The sequence below is a fragment of the Hyla sarda genome, chromosome 11 (assembly GCF_029499605.1).
Source record: "Hyla sarda isolate aHylSar1 chromosome 11, aHylSar1.hap1, whole genome shotgun sequence".
Classification (NCBI taxonomy): domain Eukaryota; kingdom Metazoa; phylum Chordata; class Amphibia; order Anura; family Hylidae; genus Hyla; species Hyla sarda.
In genome coordinates, this window is record NC_079199.1 from 29,480,313 (window position 1) to 29,498,436 (window position 18,124).

Sequence of the window (18,124 nt, forward strand, 5' to 3'; positions counted from 1 at the left end):
GATCACGGCATCTGAGGGGTTAATGGCGGACATCCACGGGATCGCAGATGTCCACCATTACCGGCGGGTCCCTGGCTGCAATCAGCAGCCAGGACCTGCCGCGCATGATCCAGGCATCGCTCTGATGCTCGCGGTTATGCTTAGGACGTAAATGTACATCCTGGTTACGTTAAGTACCAGCTCACCAGGACGTCCTGCATCCTTATATGGTTAAACTGGTACTCCAGTGGAAAACTTTTTTTTTTTTTTTATATTTTTTTTTTTTTTATTCACTGGTGCCAAAAAGTTAAACAGATTTGTAAATTACTTCTATTTAAAAATCTTAATCCTTCTCCACTGCTGCTGTATACTACAGAGGAAGTTGTATAGTTCTTTTCTGTCTAAAGACAGTGCTCTCTGCTGACACCTCTGTCCATATCAGGAACTGTGCAGAGCAGGAGCAAATCCCCATAGCAAACCTCTCCTGCTCTGGACAGTTCTTGATAATTTACAAATCTGTTTAACATTCTGGAACCAGTTGATCAGAAATAATTAGTTTTTTCACCAGAGAACCCCTTTAATGTAAGAAATATGCAAAAAAAATGGAAGTGTAAGAGACACATTACAGATTGTGAATGGAATCTCCGCTTGCAGAATTCCGCGAGTGGAGATTCCATTCTGGCGGCTGCCACCGATAACCTTTGGATGTAGGAACGCGCAGCACTGCGCCGTCACCAATGACGGCTATGCAGTGTCCACGGACTTCCATGCAAAGAATGAACATGTTCTTTCTTTGCGCGGAACTATTTCAGCGGCGGAATTGTCCGCCGCTGAAATTGCTCAGTGTGAACGTGTCTCACGGAAACCCATTCACACTGATGCTTATGTTCTCAGCGCGTAATTCCGTTCGTGGAATTCCGCTGGAATTACGTAGTGTGAACATAGCCTTAATGTCTATAGTTCAGTTCTATATAGACAAGTTTTTCTAGAAGGATCCCTATGGGTGTTATCTATTGCCTGTACAGTTTTGTGTATGTGAGTGCTTGTATATACTACATGCACACGGCTGCATTTACTGTGTGTGTGGATGTGTGTGTGTGTGTGTGTGAAATAAGTCAAATGTATTTACCTCACAAATGCGTGGTGTTAATCCAAATGATGCCTGTAAAAAATAAATAAATAAAAAAACATTAACATAAAATAATAATTAAAAAAAAAAATCTATTGTTTCATTAAAATTGCACACTTGGTTAAAGGGTACCTCTCATCAAAAAAACTTTTGATATATTATAGATTAATGTATGCAGAATAACTTTACAATTGCATGTTATTAAAAAATATGCTTCTTTCTATTTAATTTTCCACTTTGAAGAAATGACCACTAGGGGTCTCCCTACCAGTCCTGGCAGCAAGCATTTCAGACTCATGCTGGAGTCCTAAACACTACGAGCTGCCAGTCTGCTTTGTTCACAAAGGAGAACACTCAGAGCTGCCAGCCTGCTTTGTTCACAGCCTGTTTGGCTGTGAACAAAGCAGGCTGGCAGCTCTGAGTGTTTAGGACTCCAGCATGAGTCAGAAATGCTTGCTGACAGGACTGATCGGGAAAAATACAATAGAAAGAAGCATATTTTTCATTAACATGCTATTGGAAAGTTATTCAACATTCATTAATCTAAAATATATCAAAAGTTTATGTGATGAGAGGTACCCTTTAAAGAAAAGAACAAACAAATACATTACCTACAGGTTCCACATCAGTAGTAAATTAAGAAAACTGCAGCATACTCCATGTTATGTCATACTATGCGCTTCTAGATACGTTGGGGTAATTTATCAATAAATAAAGAAACTTTGCGGCTTGTGCAATAATTAGCACGTTTTTTTGTATAAAAAAAAGTGTCATGCAAGCCTTGATACATTCCCCATATTGTTGCTAAGAGAGCACAATGTGTCACACAATACTAGGCCTTAATAAGGACCTCCAAGAAGAAGCTTGAGTTTTATACAGCAGTAATGCAGCCTCCTGCACCTTCGTACATAAAGGGGATCTCATCACTTACCGGTGTACCCATCATCGTATATGTCTTCCCTGAGCCAGTCTGTCCATAGGCAAACAGACATACATTATAGCCCTTAATGGCTTCTGAAAGGACTGTGGTGCCAAGGTCTTGGAATACCTGAAAAGACAAGTACAAGATATCAACAGTTTAATAGTAGAAACATGCAAAACCAAGAAACACCATGATAACAGGCTTATATTTTACAAAAACTAAAACAAGAAATTGCAGCAAAGACAATGGAGGAGATTTGTCAAACCTTGTGTGGAGGAAGAGTAGTGCAGTTACCCATAGCAACCACATTGCGTCTTTCAAGGCCACAGAAAAAAGTAAGAAGCAATCTGATTGGTTGTTATGGGCAATTACTCCACTCTTTTTTTTACCAGATTTTGAATAATCTCCCCCAATATTTACAAATTAAATAATATTTGAGTGTATTAGGAACTATTAGGACTGCATCATATGACTGATTTCATAGCTGCTGACTAGCTGATCACGTGATTACACCCTGTATATACTTATGGGGGAGATTCAAAAACTTGTGCAGAGGAAAAGTCGACCAGTTGCCCAAAGCAACCAATCAGATCGCTTATTTCATTTTTTAAAAGGCCTCTGAAAAATAAAAGAAGCCATCTGATTGGTTGCTATGGGCAACTGGTCAATTTTTCCACAGCACAGGTCTTGATGAATCTCCAACATGATCTCTATCGCTACTAAATTGCATTAATTATCAAAGCCTCTAATTTTGACTGAATTATGGGTTTTTAGAAAGTCTACGACTTTAAATGTGGTTCTCAGCACCTAGACCCCATCTGGTCGAACATTTTGACATGTCAGAAGATTGCTATAAAAGATAGGTATTCTTTAAATGCTACAAATTCTAGAGTTTAGTTTATTATTGGCCCAGAAAGCTACATGTGACGTAATATTAACATTTTCCCAGTACTTCTCATATGTATGCTTTTCCTTTTCGTCATGACAAGCCTTAGGATTTCAAATTTTAAAAGAAAAGCTTCTGTCCGTCTCTGAGGCCACGCCCCTCAATTACCAATTAACCGGTTATTGAAGTCGTTGACAACGATTTCCATTATCAATTTTAATTGATAATATCAATTATTAATTGCCCTACTCTGGACAGTTTCTGACAGACAGAGGTGGCAGCAGAGAGCACTGTGGTCAGACTGGAAAGAACCACACAACATTCTCTGTAATATACAGCAGCTGATAAGTACTGGAAGGATTAAGATTTTTAAATAGAAGTAATTTACAAATGTGTATAACTTTCTGGCACCAGCTGATTTGAAAACATTTGTTTTTCACCGGAGTACCCCTTTAAGACCCATTAAAATATTAACATAAGCAGCTGAATTGATAATAAAAAATAACCTTTAACATGAATAAAACATGGAATATAACAGTTATGCAAGAATATTTTGTATATATAACAACTATAGCAAAATCTTTTCAGCATGTTAGTTTACTAGGACTGGTTCCAATGAAAATCAACTACACCCTGATCAACTGGGAATAAGACATAGCCTGTTCAATGTCTTTATCTAGCTGAGAAGAAAAGGGTGGACTGGTTTATCCTTCTATCTGTATACACAAGTCCTATTTACTTTAATCCTTGATTCTAGAAACTCGCAGATGACCCTTGTGTTATTATTACACAATAAGAAACTCCATAACAATACATGTCTTGAGGATTTCACCTATGTGTATGAAGGAGGTGACTGAGGAGCCCTGGGTCAATATTAGCAAAACAGGTCCAGTAATCTGTGACTTCTACACTGAGGACATGTTTGATGTTCCATAGTCTCCGGGTAACAAAGAATTTGAGAACAAGGTCAAGCAGAAATAGAAAGGTATTCTAATATAACAAATAAAACTGTGTTTATGAACACTACCTACATTTTAAAGTGTCACTGTCACTTTAAAAAAAACTTTCAACATGTTTAACAGACATAACTGATCACTAGATATAGCCAGGAGAAGCATGCGGCTGTGCCCTTCACTTTCATACAATTTCAAGATTTCCCTTCACTGGAACTAGTCCGACCCCAGAAAACAACCTAATTATACCTCCCTTACCAAAATTTACAGCTGGCACAATGCAGTCAAGCAGGTATTATCATCCTGGCCTTTGTCCCACCCAGGTTTGTCCATCAGATGCCACAAAGAAGCCTGATCAGTCTCTGCACAGAACATGTGGTGGCGTACATTACACCACTTTATCTGACCCCTGGCATTGTGCAGCTTGCATGCAGCTGCTCGTAGACCCATGAAACTCCTGGAAAGGCACAGTTTTGGTGCCAATTTTAAAGCCAGATAATGTTTGGACTGTAGTTATTAAGTCAACAGAGCACTAGTGACTTTAATGCACTATGGGGCTGATTTATCAATCTGCCTGAGACAAAAAGAAAAGTCTTATTTGAACATTGTAATCACAGCTCAGCTTTCATTTTACCAGAGCAATCTGAGAAATGAAAGCTGAGCTATGATTGGCAGTGGCGTAGCTATAGAGGTCGCAAGGGTCGCAATCGTGACCGGGCCCCCCTGCCACTTCACTATACAGTGGTACCTCAACATACGATGGTAATTAATTCCAAATGAACCATCATTAGTTGAAACCATCGTATGTTGAGGGATCCGTGCAATGAAAAGTATAGGAAGTTATACTCACCTGTCCCCACCACTCCGGACCGTCACCGCTGCCCTGGATGTCGCCCTCCATCACTGTCGCCGCATCCCACGGGGTGTCCCCACCTCTACGGACCTGCTGCCTGGGCGACATGATGGAGACGGAGAGCGATGGCGATGCAGGGGATCCTGAAGAGAACAGTCCGGAGTAATCATCACCGGACCACACGGGGCACCTTAAACAGCTATCCGGCAGCAGCTGAAGCAGTCTGCACTGCCGGATAGCTGTTTATGCGATCGTATGTTGAAATTATCGTATGTCGGGGCCATCGTAGGTCGAGGGTCACTGTACTAAGCTGCAGCAAAGGGGGGGGGGGCTGAATAAAGAAATCTGAGGGCACTACCTGACTACTGGGGTGGGGGTTTAATCTTAGGGTACTACCTGCCTACTTGGGGAGCTAATGTGGGACGACTACCCGCCTACTTGAGGGGGCTAATGTGGGATGACTACCTGCCTACTTGAGGGGGCTAATGTGGGATGACTACCTGCCTACTTCGGGGGGAGGCTAATCTGAGCGGACTACCTGCCTACTTAATTGTTTAAGACCAAAAAGCAACACTGAAATACAGTAGCACACCAATTAATATTCTATCAATTCTTTATTAACAAAAAAAAGTACATAGAAATCCAATTGACACACAATAGATGATAACACGGACACAGTAAAACCAATTAAAATAATGGCTCACAAGAGCCTTAAGCACAACCCAGGAGAGGGGCCATGAACCCACTCCCCTGATACTGACACCCGTCCTCTGCAAATCCTATGTAAATGATGATGTAAACAGTATTAACTCACTCCAATAAAGGTAAAGTATACCACACAGTTATTGGATATACGCTATAAGGAGCTAAGGTAATAAGGTGATTAATACAGCATTGAATAAAGTGGCAAGTGCCTGATCTGATACCGTTAGAAGTCACCACGAAAATAATAATAAAGAGTACAGTACCAATAGCAACCGCATATATCCAATATAGTAAAAATATCAGTATACTCGCATAAGAAGTTCCTATAATGGGAAGCAAGCGTCTCAGACTGGAGGAAGATATGAAGCCATAAGCAGGAGGACTACAACCTCATTCACACAGCAACACTGCTTATTATTGCTGCTTAATGTCCTTTGTGCTGCTTCTGAGGATTTCTTACAGACATAAAGGAGGAGCATCTCCTCCCTGGGTGCTGTGTAAGGAAAACATAGCTGATAGTTTCTGGCTCTCTGGAACAGAGTTTAGGAAAAACTAATAGAAATGGAGCCTCAGAAAGAGTTATATAATGGTCAGACATATGGACGTCCTGTCCCCCGCAGCTCTATTCACATCTCCGTGGTTCCCCAATCTTCATTCTCCTTCGGAGATGAGTGCTCAGTAACCCGCCCGCTCAGCCAGTCAATGGCCAAGACACTGCTGACACAAGACTGACTGACATGGCAGGTCTGGTCCTCAGCACGCTTCTCAGGAAAAAGAGAGATCAGGGATCGGACGGAGGCAAACAGGAGCTGCAGAAGATCGATTTCCCCCTGCCCTAGCTGAATATTTATTGTTTATAAAACAGTGGAATACCCTTTTTTTTAAACTAATTAGGATTCCTCCTCCAATCCTCCTTTCATAGAAGGTTCTAAAAAATGTGTATTTGTAAGAGAAGAAACCCAACACTTTCAACAATGGCATGAGGCAATGACTTGGAAATCTGCCCAGTCAAGTTACTACTTCAACCATCCATCAACTAAACTACATTATCAGCAAGCGCCATGTTTTAAGATATGTGAACAATGGTTAGTGACAGCTGATCTTACAGATTAAGTGCTTCTTAGCTGTACCACAGAAGATGTTTTCCTAATTTATTCTACACTGTTAATGACAGACGTGCAAATGCACTACACAATGCAAACGCCTTTTATAAACAGGAAATACACAGCATATGCTTTATCACAGATTTTGTTTGATCATGTGAGCAGTGGTTTATTTTCAGTGCCCACAGGCATTAAATGGGTTGATGAGTTTTGGAAAGCTACACCCAATGTATACCTTAGCAGCTGCAGAGATGGTGGAGTCGGCAGATTGCTTGTCGGACAGCTAATGCATGTGTAAGCTTAAAATTTTAATTTTTAGGCAAAACTGACTGATGACCTATCATCAAGATGGCACCTGCTGTCAACACCCCACCACTCAGTTATTGATAGTCAATCCTATCAATTTGACTTTAAGGTGCATTCTCCTCCCCCAAAAAATAAGATCCTTAAATAATCTTGTCTCACTAAGACAGGCCACTTTTTAAAGGGTTAAAATCATGAAATAAAAGTGGGTCTACCCCTGAGGAAATTTGCAGCAAGGCGACACTCACTCCCTGGCTGTCAATCGAAATGGACTTCTTATATAGTCTTATGCAGAGAAAACGTCAGCTCTGCCGGTGGGCAAGTGGTGCAGGATACCGTGTACTTCCCTGGTTAAAAGTAGCGATTGTCGGGGGTGAGACCTGTTGCGGTCAAAACTTTTGACATGTCTGGGCACCATGTCAAAAGTTTTTATTTTCTTACCAATAGTAACCCTTTAAATACAACCTGGATGTGCATTGCCCCACAGTTAGCATTATGGTTTCCAGCTGTTTATGTATTTACCGATCTAAAGGCTCGTGCCTTGGTTTCACAGCCTCATTGGCCTTTCTTAGCCCGCTCAAAAGTTACTGATGTTTCTTTTACTCTTTTGTGATCTTATGTTGGCTACAGGGCCTTGGCCCTCTATGATGTTGAACGCGTGTTTCCTTTTTTGTATTGTCTCGGATTGTTATTTATGAAAAATAGCTTAATAAAAATTAGTTAAAAACATTTATAAAAAAATACAACCTGGATGGAAAACCTTCAAGCACTCAGCTGTTTTCCCTGGAGAGGCTGCTTCTGGCAGAATCTACTGCAGGGGACATGTAGGATTACAGGATAGCAAAAAAGATGAGTAAACAACCATATGCATCCAAATGCATGGACAAGCTGGGTCTCCAGGAGAAGAAGATGGTCCCTATTTTGGTTTATTGAGGGCAGTCCTGAAAAGCTGGACTTTCCTCCATTTGCCATATTAAGGCCCACAAGTTGTAAGATTTAAGAGAGTAGGAGACGTGTGTGGAAATAAGGGAGAAAAAAAAAAAACGATGGGGGGAGCTAGCAAGATACCAAAATGCCGTATATTAAAAAGATATGTTGTTTCTAGAGAACAATTAGATCCCAGATTTATAATTCCATGCAATGGGAAATATCTATGGTTTAACAATTGCTAAACTTGTAAACAATGGCCATCAGCACATAATGGAGTTTACACCAGTCCAGCTGTTTTCTTATCACAGATACACAGTTTAGGTATCACCCAAATCAACCATGCATATCAATAAACATGTTTCTAATAGTATAAAGAGTTTTTTGTTTTAGTTTAAAAAGAAAAAAAAAAAAAAGGAAAACCAAAAATTGGGCTAATTTTGGTCCTAAAATGTTAAAAGCACAAACTCAGCAATACATATACTTTTAATACTGATTCCGTCCATGTACCCTGTTTATGATCTTGTGGTACTCCCCCAAGTTGTCCCTCTCTGCGGGCTAAAGTACTGTCACTATAACAAGTAAGCATCAGCGATGTGCTGTCATTAATGTCCCCAGCATACAATAGGGACAAGGAGGTGTGGGGAACAGTATGACCAGCATCAGGGGAACAGAGTGGAATTCGTATATATGTGTGGGCAAAAGTTACAGATTTCTCAATTTTGAGCAAAAAGTTATCAAATATGTTATCGTAAAAAATCCACACTCTATGATATATATAGATAGACACATAGGGGGAGATTTATCAAAACCTGTGCAGAGGAAGAGTGGTGTAGTTGCCCATAGCAACCAATCAGATTGCTTCTTTCATTTTCCACAGGCCTCTTTAGAGGCCTGTGGAAAATGAAAGAAGCAATCTGATTGGTTGCTATGGGCAACTGCACCACTCTTCCTCTGCACAGGTTTTGAAAAATCTCCCCCATAGTGCCCATACACACTGCAGTATTCTGCTGTGAATTATTCCAAGTGAAATTTTGCTGTCAGCAGAATCCTAGTGATCTCAATGGGACTCTGCTGCAATGTGCACACTAAAGAACTTCCATAGAGGGACTTCTGGGGCAGATACGGATCCTGCCGAAAGAATGAAAATGTTCATTTTTTTCGCCGTCATTCCACCCAGTACTGCACTACAGTCAATGAGATGGCACTTAATGCCCGCACAACCATTAAAGGGGTACTCCACTGCTCAGCGTTTGGAACAAACTGTTCCGAACGCTGGAGCCGACGCCTTGTGATGTCATAGCCTCGCCCCCTCATGATGTCATGACCCACCCACTCAATGCAAGTCCATAGACTTGTATTGAGGGGGCGGGGCGTGACATCATGAGGGGGCGGGCCTATGACGTCACAAGCTCCCGACACCGGCTCCAGCGTTCGGAACAGTTTGTTCCAAACGCTGAGCAGCGGAGTACCCCCTTTAAGCGCTAATTTTGCTAGAGGCTGCTGCAAGCAGAATTCTGCTCGGAATAATTTAGAGCAGAAATTTCATAGTGTACCTGGACCGTTATTATACCTAGATAGAACATGTGATCTCTTTTGTTTTATCAATTAGTGTGATAGTAAAGAATAGCAGAACAACAGAAAAAAAACACAATTTACTTGTTATGACACAGCCGCCACGTGCTTATCCGACACTTCCCTCGTATGGCAAAGCCGGAGACAGGAAGTCCAAAACAATGCAACATAAAAATACCTTCTCCCTGAGGATTTCCCTTTATATGTGGTCATAGGATTTTAAATAGCGAGGACTTTTAAAGAGCTGCAGGCCAGACCACATTTGTTTTGGAAAAAAAATTATTATTTTCAACGACCTATTAATTTTTTTCTCAGCCTTTTTCATTTGCTTATCTGCTTCCTGAGTGCTATGGAAATACGAACAATAAATAAGGGAAAAGTAATTTCAGTGGCCCTGCATGAGCAGATACATTTTATGCAGGGTTTTGTAAATGTAATCAAATCCCTTACTTACCTTTGGGCCCTATAATTTGCTACACACCCGTACTTACACAATCTAGCGACACTCTCCAAACACATCAATAAGCATTGGACACTTGTTAGTTTTCTTGGTAGGTTGTAACCACTGCATACCAGGGACACCCCACAAGACCTGCTATTTAGAAGATGCCCTGACTCATCTAGTCGGGGCATTACAATTTGGCCACAATCGACATCGATTAGACTCTTATGTTTGCCAATCTTTCCTGCTTCCAATATCATCTCTAGAACAGACTGTTCATTTGCTTACTAAGACATTTCGACCATTGACATTATTAATGTTATTTGTTTCAACTGTCAATTGTTTAATGTTATCAATAACCACAATATGCCCTAGCTGGAGCTTCAAAATGGCCCTTAGTTTCTAACACATACAATCAGTGACAACTTACCGTATATACTCGAGTATAAGCCGACCCGAATATAAGCCGAGGCCCCTAATTTCACCCCAAAAACCCAGGAAAAGTTATTGACTCGACTATAAGCCTAGGGTGGGAAATACATCCCCCCCCCCATATCATTATCCAGACCCCCGTCATCATCCAGACCCCTGTCATCATCCCCCCTTCATCATCACCGCCTGTCATCATTACCCCCCCCCCCTTCATCTTCACCGCCTGTCAATCCCTTCATCAGTGGTCTTCAACCTGCGGACCTCCAGATGTTGCAAAACTACAACTCCCAGCACGCCCAGACAGCCATCGGCTGTCCGGGCATGCTGGGAGTTGTAGTTTTGAAACACCTGGAGGTCCGCAGGTTGAAGATAACTGCAGCCTTCATCATCCAGACCCCCCCACCCCCCCTTTAGTTTTCTACTCACCTCCCCTCTGTGGGAAGGAAGGGTGAGCTGTAGGTACGTTCAAGCGCAGGGACGGACATCCTTGTGAGTCGTCATCAAGGCAACGTCACTAGTCCGGGGCCGGGCTCGGAGCGGAGAAGAGGGCCTCCCGGTGAAAATGGACAACCCGGAACGACTAACCCTCCCCACCAGATGGTCCCTGCAGCATAGATGGCCCGGAACAGCTCACCCTTCCTTCCCACCGAGGGGAGGTGAGTAGAAGACTAAAGGGGGGGGGGTCTGGATGATGACGAAGGCCGCAACGGTCTTCAACCTACGGACCTCCAGGTGTTTCAAAACTACAACTCCCAGCATGCCTGGACAGCCGATGGCTGTCCGGGCATACTGGGAGTTGTAGTTTTGCAACATCTGGAGGTCCGTAGGTTGAAGACCATTGATGAAGGGATTGACAGGCGGAGAGATCACTCGAGTATAAGCCGAGGGGGGCGTTTTCAGCACGAAAAATCGTGTTGAAAAACTAAGCTTATACTCGAGTATATACGGTAGTCCCTGAAGTTAGATCTGTAGTAAACTTGAAATTCCCAAATACGTGAACATTCAGTAAAGCCCATCATTCAAATGTATGAGTGAACCAGGAGATAGGTCAGAAGACTTATGTTTACACCTACCATTAGATCAGATACTTAATTTATATAAAATGTACATTATTGTAATCTAGAAAAAAGTTATTCTTTTAATGACAGTATACATATTCATCACATTTATATTTATCTTCATAGGGGTTATGTCTGTGAGGGGCTCCTACAGAACAGCAGAACAGAGGGGAGTCCAGATGGGAATTCCATATGCCTAAGAAGGCTATAGTATGACGTTTATATGTCCCAATACAGCATATAGACAGGTGTTGCCTTTATTAAACTTTCAAACTGCTGTAACATGGGCCCAGTTTAGCACATTTATCATGACAGTAATACTGAGATCTCCTGTGGTCACATTGAACAAGGTTTGGCTCAAGAGATCTCTGTGTAGCCTACAGATACTAAAATGTGTCCCTATACCCTCAAAATGGCCTATACTTAGAAAATAGACAGTCAAATAAAGAAATAATTCTGTGTCACCAGTTATATGCTTCCCAAAGCACAGGCTGCATATAACGGGAGCAAACCGTGCAATCCCAACACACTATAACTTACTCTTAAACTTCCAGGAATTTCGGAGAACTCCGTTTAAATATGCTGCTGGGACCCAGGTAAGTATTCATGGGGGGGGGGGGGGGGCAGCCTGGTGTGAGTGGCATGTCTCTCCAATCTGTGTGTTTTCTCACAATTCTTATGTGATTTTCACCCAAATATTTATTTTTAAACAGCATTTAAAATGACTGTTGTCTCAGATTATTCCCAGGTTGCAATGCGGCCGAGACATGACATCACTAGTCAGCTGATGACAGGGAGCCTGTCTGCTTCAATGGGTGGAGGGATCACTTGGTGGGAGAGAGATCAATCTGCAACTAATGCAACAGCTGTAGGCACCCTGATTGAAAACCACAGGTCTTTTGAACGGATACAGCTCATTTATGTTTCAATAGGTGGGGTGGCTGATGTGTGGGAGGGAGGAAGATGGAATTATGAGATTTGTAGGCAAAAGAAGAAAAGTCAAACAGGAAATACCAGTTCACAAAAAGCTAAACACAGTGTTATGGGAATCTCACAACATAGCCATTTAGCCCCAAGACAAGCGCAGATCCTTCCTAAGCATGTCCATAACTGTCTGCCAGGTACGTACTAAAATCAATTTATGGTGGAGAACCCCTTTAAGAGCTATTTAATGAAGTTATTACATAAATTGTCATAATAGTCATAAATTGTGTTTTGAGTAAAATACCTTTAAAATTAGAATCATACTGACTAAACACAACACAAACTACAGAGACAACATATTTAGGTATTTTTACATTATAAATTCTCTATGTAGGGACTTTGAACTCCCTGCCAGGCAGTCACCAAATCACAGGAGGTTTTATATTTTGCTCTACATTTTGTATTCCATAGTGCAACAATACCAAAAATTCTTTAGCTCACTAAGACGACCTAAAGGTTAATTCACACACCAAGATAGGGAGCAGCGCAGATACCTAGCAGCTTTGGATGCCTAAAAACTGTAATAATATTATCTGCCAATAACTATGTGAATGCAATGCCTGATGTTGTTTGATTTTTTTTTTCATAGCCAGCAGCAAATATTATTTAACAATAAATGTATTTGTAGATGCCTATGGATGCCTTTACACACCTTGATAATGCATACAAGGTATAGCAAGAAAAAACACCCACAAAGACAACATTTTAGAAATCGAATTTCTCTCTCTGAGTAGTTACATTAACCAAATGATAAGGCATTCCACCCATAAATGTTGAGAATGATCAATATTCAAAAGGGAACAATGAATATGCTAATAACTTCTAGAAAAGATTCATAGTCTGGGGTCTAGAAGGAAAGGGATTTCATTGGCAACACATGCGTCATCTGTTCTGTCATAATAAAGAAAGTCATTGTGCACTTCGCATTAGTAGCGTTAAAATAAGAGAAAGTAGGCGTTTAGAGCACAATCACAGCATTATATCTGAGAAGCTAGAAATTGTGAAAGAAGGGGCAAATGAGGTGCATTAACATATACAATTACATTAATATTCTGCAACACTGGCAAGGAAAAAAGTCACCATATCAGGAGGCCTGAACATAGTTAGTAAGTGGGATATTTTCTGGCCAAAATGTATACATTGAGAAAGTAAATGCACCGAGCCCACTATGACTTACTTGGAAAAATGCTAAACTATCTATTTTTGCTCATTACACTGTGGTCCCTTAAGTTACAATATTAATTGGTTCCAGGACGACCATTGTATGTTGAAGCCATTGTATGTTGAGACCATAACTCTATGGAAACCTGGTAATTGGTTCTGAAGCCACCAAAATATCATCCAAAAATAGGAAAAAGTGAGGATTAAAGAAAAAGTAGATAACTAATAAAGCAAGTCCTTACATATAAAAGTAAGAAAGATCTGCTGGGAGCTGTAATCACTGTCTATGTAGAGGACAGGAGCTTCTTCAGGGTCCTGTACAGTACACAATGTCCTAAAGAAGTAATGGAGCCGCCCTCATCTGGTGTCCAAAGGAGCAGGTAACCCTGGTACAGGTAAAGAGTAGAACAGAGCATGTAGTACCGCCCTGTACTGTAGGAGGCGCTACCAGACACCAGTCATTGCATGCACTTCAGTAATACAGGGGTTTTACCAGTGAATGCCCATTCTCATTGGTCAGTTCTTCCAGCCATTGACACATTTCACAGATCTGGACTGTCTGTACATTGTATGTTGAGTCTGGTTTCAAGCTACAATGGACCAGAAAAGACCATTGTATGTTGAAACTATTGTATGTTGAGGCCATTGTAATTTGAGGGATTACTGTATACATAGCATATCTACCTACAAGATATAGATCAGTCAGTCATAACACTGAAACCCAATCTTGTGTAGGACGCTCCTTGTGCTGCCAAAACAGATCTGGCCCACCAAGGTCTGGACTCCACAAGACCTCAAAAGGTGTCCTGAGGTACCTGTATCAAAAAGTTAGCAGAACATCCAGTTCGGCCTGTTAAATGTATCGCTGTTGGCCACACATCACCTGTTTACATTGGGTGGCGTACGGTGCGGCCAATAGCGATGACTTAAATGGCTTGACAAAAGATCCAATCGGCTGAGAAATTGAGCATTTGCTAGTTAATCTGTCCTGTATGTCTAATACACACACCCCTGATCCCACTCATCACCTGATATTCACACTCATTTCTAAAATTAAAGTGGTTATCCAGCGAGTGGGGGGGTTCAAAGCTATACTTACTTGTACTTACCTCCAGCGCTCCTTCGTTGCCTCTGGTGTCCTACTCTAGTTCCTGATGTGATTGTCTTCTGAGCTGCTCCGTGACGTCTTTCCCGGGAAGCAATGTGTCAGACTGACGCTCAGCAAATCGCTGGCCGAGGCGATCTCTGAGGTGCAGTACGACACATTGGGCCCGGGTGCTTCCCAGGGATGACATGTCACGCCGCAGCTCAGAAGACAAATCACATCGGGGACCGCAGCAGGACACCAAAAGCATTGAGGAAGCGCTGGAGGTAAGTACAGGTTTATTTTGTTATATCCCGCAGAATGGGCAAAGTTTTAATATCCCACCTCACCTGCTTGATAACTCCTTTATGTTTATACTCATCTGTCTTTTACATTTACCTCTTATATAAAAAAAAAAGTACTAAAATAAAAGCATGGGGAAAAAAAACACAACAATTATATGAATACCCGATCAAGAGAAAACTTTGTAGCTTTCAAATCTACATATAAAAAAATGAAAAAAAATTGAACCTTTCACTAGATCTTTACAAGACTTGTTTGATACCTTTAAATTCTATAATTCTAAACACTATAAAAAATATATATATATATATATATTCTATATAGATAGACAGACAGATAGATAGATAAACACGTAGAAATACTTGGTGAATCTCAGTTATTCTACAACACAACTTAGGGTTTTCAGTCTCTGGGGGATGAATTCAACTTCAAAGCTTTACGAAATAAATAAAAGAAATCTGGCTGCAGAAAAACACAAACAACAACTATGACCATTGAAGAAGCCAAGTAAGTGATGTTATCCCTGTGAAATTCAGGCCATTTGAAAAGCTATTGTGCAGAGCAGCTGTGCTATTGGCACAGATGGAGGGGGAGAGTCTCGGCATGTCTCCCCATTTCTCAAACAAACGCCACATTTTAAAAGCAGAGCAGTTCCTTTTTTCACACAGCAATAATATACTCCTTATGTGCTTGGGAAATGGAACAGTTAAAAATCTAGATCATACACATCATTACATATGAAATTCTTTTTAAAAATCAAAATTTGTGTTAAAGGGGTATTCCAGGAAAAAACTTTTTTTTATATATATATATATATCAACTGGCTCCAGAAAGTTAAAGGGTAGCTCTCACCATCCTATTTTTTTTTTTTTTTTTTTGCTAGTCCGTTTCCCCCACCGCTACGGCAGTAGCCCGTTCCCCTCCTCCCGGCGATGTGCGGGAGGAGTGGCCTCCCAGCCAGTGGCCGGGGAGCCAATGTGCTCGCTCCCGCCTGTCTGATTGACAGGCAGGGAGCGAGTGCAGCCTAACTGAAAAAGGACTGATTGCCGCTCCAAAATCAGTCCTTTTTCAGTGGCCGGTTTTTAAATGTAAATTAAACCTTTTTAATGAAAAAAATAATAATAAAAGTATATTAGAGATATGTTGTAGTACATAAATACTACAACATATCAAAAAATAAAGTTGGTGACAGTGCCCATTTAAACAGATTTGTAAATTACTTCTATTAAAAAACCTTAATCCTTTCAGTACTTATGAGCGTCTGAAGTTGAGGTTGTTATTTTCTGTCTAAGTGCTCTCTGTTGACACGTGTCTCGGGAACTGCCCAGTTTAGAAGAGGTTTGCTATGGGGATTTGCTTCTAAACTGGGCGGTTCCTGAGACACGTGTCATCAAAGAGCACTTAGACAGAAAAGAACAACCTTAACTTCAGAAGCTCATAAGTACTGAAAGGATTAAGATTTTTTAATAGAAGTCATTTACAAATCTGTTTAACTTTCTGGAGCCAGTTGATATATAAAAAAAAGTTTTTCCTGGATAACGCCTTTAAATGATCACTGTTATGTCAAACAACTTCTCTCTATGTGATAGACTAAGTGATTCTTAACATGTCTCCGGCCCAGTGCCCTGGTTCTCCCCATGCACAGAGCGGCCACCACTCCCGGCAAAGAGCTTTGTCGACTAAAGGTAGAGTAAAATTTATAAAGGAAGATCTAAGTTATTAAAGAACAGTAAAGTTATCCAATCTACATTTACAACAGCGTCAATGAATATTTTCAACTTGTATAATGTTACAAAAGCTACTCTCCAAGCTTATTGTTCACTATGTGTCGACTTCTAACCTTTGTGTAAACAATGATTATACATCTCCACTATTCTGTTCTCATGTACCAAATTAAACATAGAACAATCCAGTACCAGGTAGCGCTTCAATGGGACAGTAAAGTCAAGACAAAAGTAGGAGGTCACACAGCATGCCTCGGCTTGCCTTGTTCTGTACACAGCTTTGTGAGCCAAATCACTCTTCTAATCTCTACTGCAATTCTACAAAAGGACAGGACTTATTTTATCAGAATGTAAACAGACAGAGTCAGTAAAAAACAAAGGTTTGGAATGAAGAGTGAGATGTAAATAACTTGTTTCCAGCCGGGACTGAAACTGGAAACTCGTAAATGCTCACTTTTGTTTTAGGCTGGATTCACACCACGTTTTTGCAATACAGTTCCCGTATCAGGTTTTTTATTAAAAAAAATAAAAAATTTAAAAAACGGATTCCGCAAAACCTTACTAAACTGTCTCAAAACATGTGTACAACATTTAATCCGTATACGGTTGAAAACCTTATATGGTTTGAAAAATGATGTCCGGCTGTATCCGTTTTTTTAAGAAAAAACATATACATTTTTAACTCTTCACTCCATTATGAATAAAGTTTCACTTGTTTGATTGAAATTCCAAGAAAAAAAAACTGTGTAATGTGAAAAACCGTATGGTGAAAACCGTATGGAACCGTACACACATACGGTTCTCTATGGTTCCCACTGACTCTCATATTAAAAAGAAATGTATACGTTTCAATACGGTTTTTCACCCCAACCAAAAACCGTGGTAGACTACAGTTTTGGGTATGGGAAAAAACTGACAAAACCGTACATGATGCAAAACAGACACAACCTGGTGCATTGTTTGGCATACGGTTTTCAATGGAGAGTCAATGCATACGGTTTTCATTGGAGAGTCAATGCATACGGTTTTCATTGGAGAGTCAATGCATACGGTTTTCATTGGAGAGTCAATGCATACGGTTTTCAATACGTTTCTGTACGCTGTTCAAATTGAAAACGTATATGTGAAGTGTATTGGAAAAACGTGGTGTGAACCCGGCCTTAGACAAGTTTTATCCATTTGATTCCTAATATATGTATAAGGATAATTGCAAACCGCCCCACTAGTGCCCATTTGTTGTATGTATCTTGAAGTCTCCTGATACATACAGCAAATAGACCCGCAGACAGAGGCCATAAAAGAGTCATATTGGCTTATTGGCTGTTTGGGTGATTTCTAGTGGGGTTTGTGTTTTTCTGCTTGGAGGAATAGTACAGACCTCTGCTCCTGTATCTATCTGGTCTTAGCTATATGGAAGAGGTATGCAGAGCGATGCATTCGGCAGTCTCCGCCTCGGCCATGGAAATGTATTGAGGGGGCGTGTCAGCCGCCGCATCATGCGATGATCGAAACGCACTATTTCGGCAAAGAGCCGAGGGCCCCAGTGGTCAGACCCCCCCGCGATCTGAGACTTATCTCCTATCCTTAATAGGACTCCTTTA

At 40.9% G+C, this 18,124-nt stretch overlaps 1 protein-coding gene across 3 annotated transcripts in view; it reads right to left on the bottom strand.

Moving 5' to 3' along the window:
* Positions 1 to 18,124, bottom strand: part of STARD9 (StAR related lipid transfer domain containing 9) — a 196,253-nt gene that overhangs the window by 87,871 nt on the left and 90,258 nt on the right. For 2 of the 3 annotated variants that reach the window (XM_056545834.1, XM_056545833.1), the window contains 2 exons: positions 2,040 to 2,156; positions 1,109 to 1,141 (listed from right to left, as the gene is read on the bottom strand). In XM_056545834.1, the coding sequence (XP_056401809.1) occupies positions 1,109 to 1,141; positions 2,040 to 2,156 (150 nt within the window). Of the gene's footprint in view, positions 1 to 1,108; positions 1,142 to 2,039; positions 2,157 to 3,947; positions 3,963 to 18,124 lie in introns of those variants that run through there. The other variant, XM_056545835.1, reaches the window with a different exon arrangement.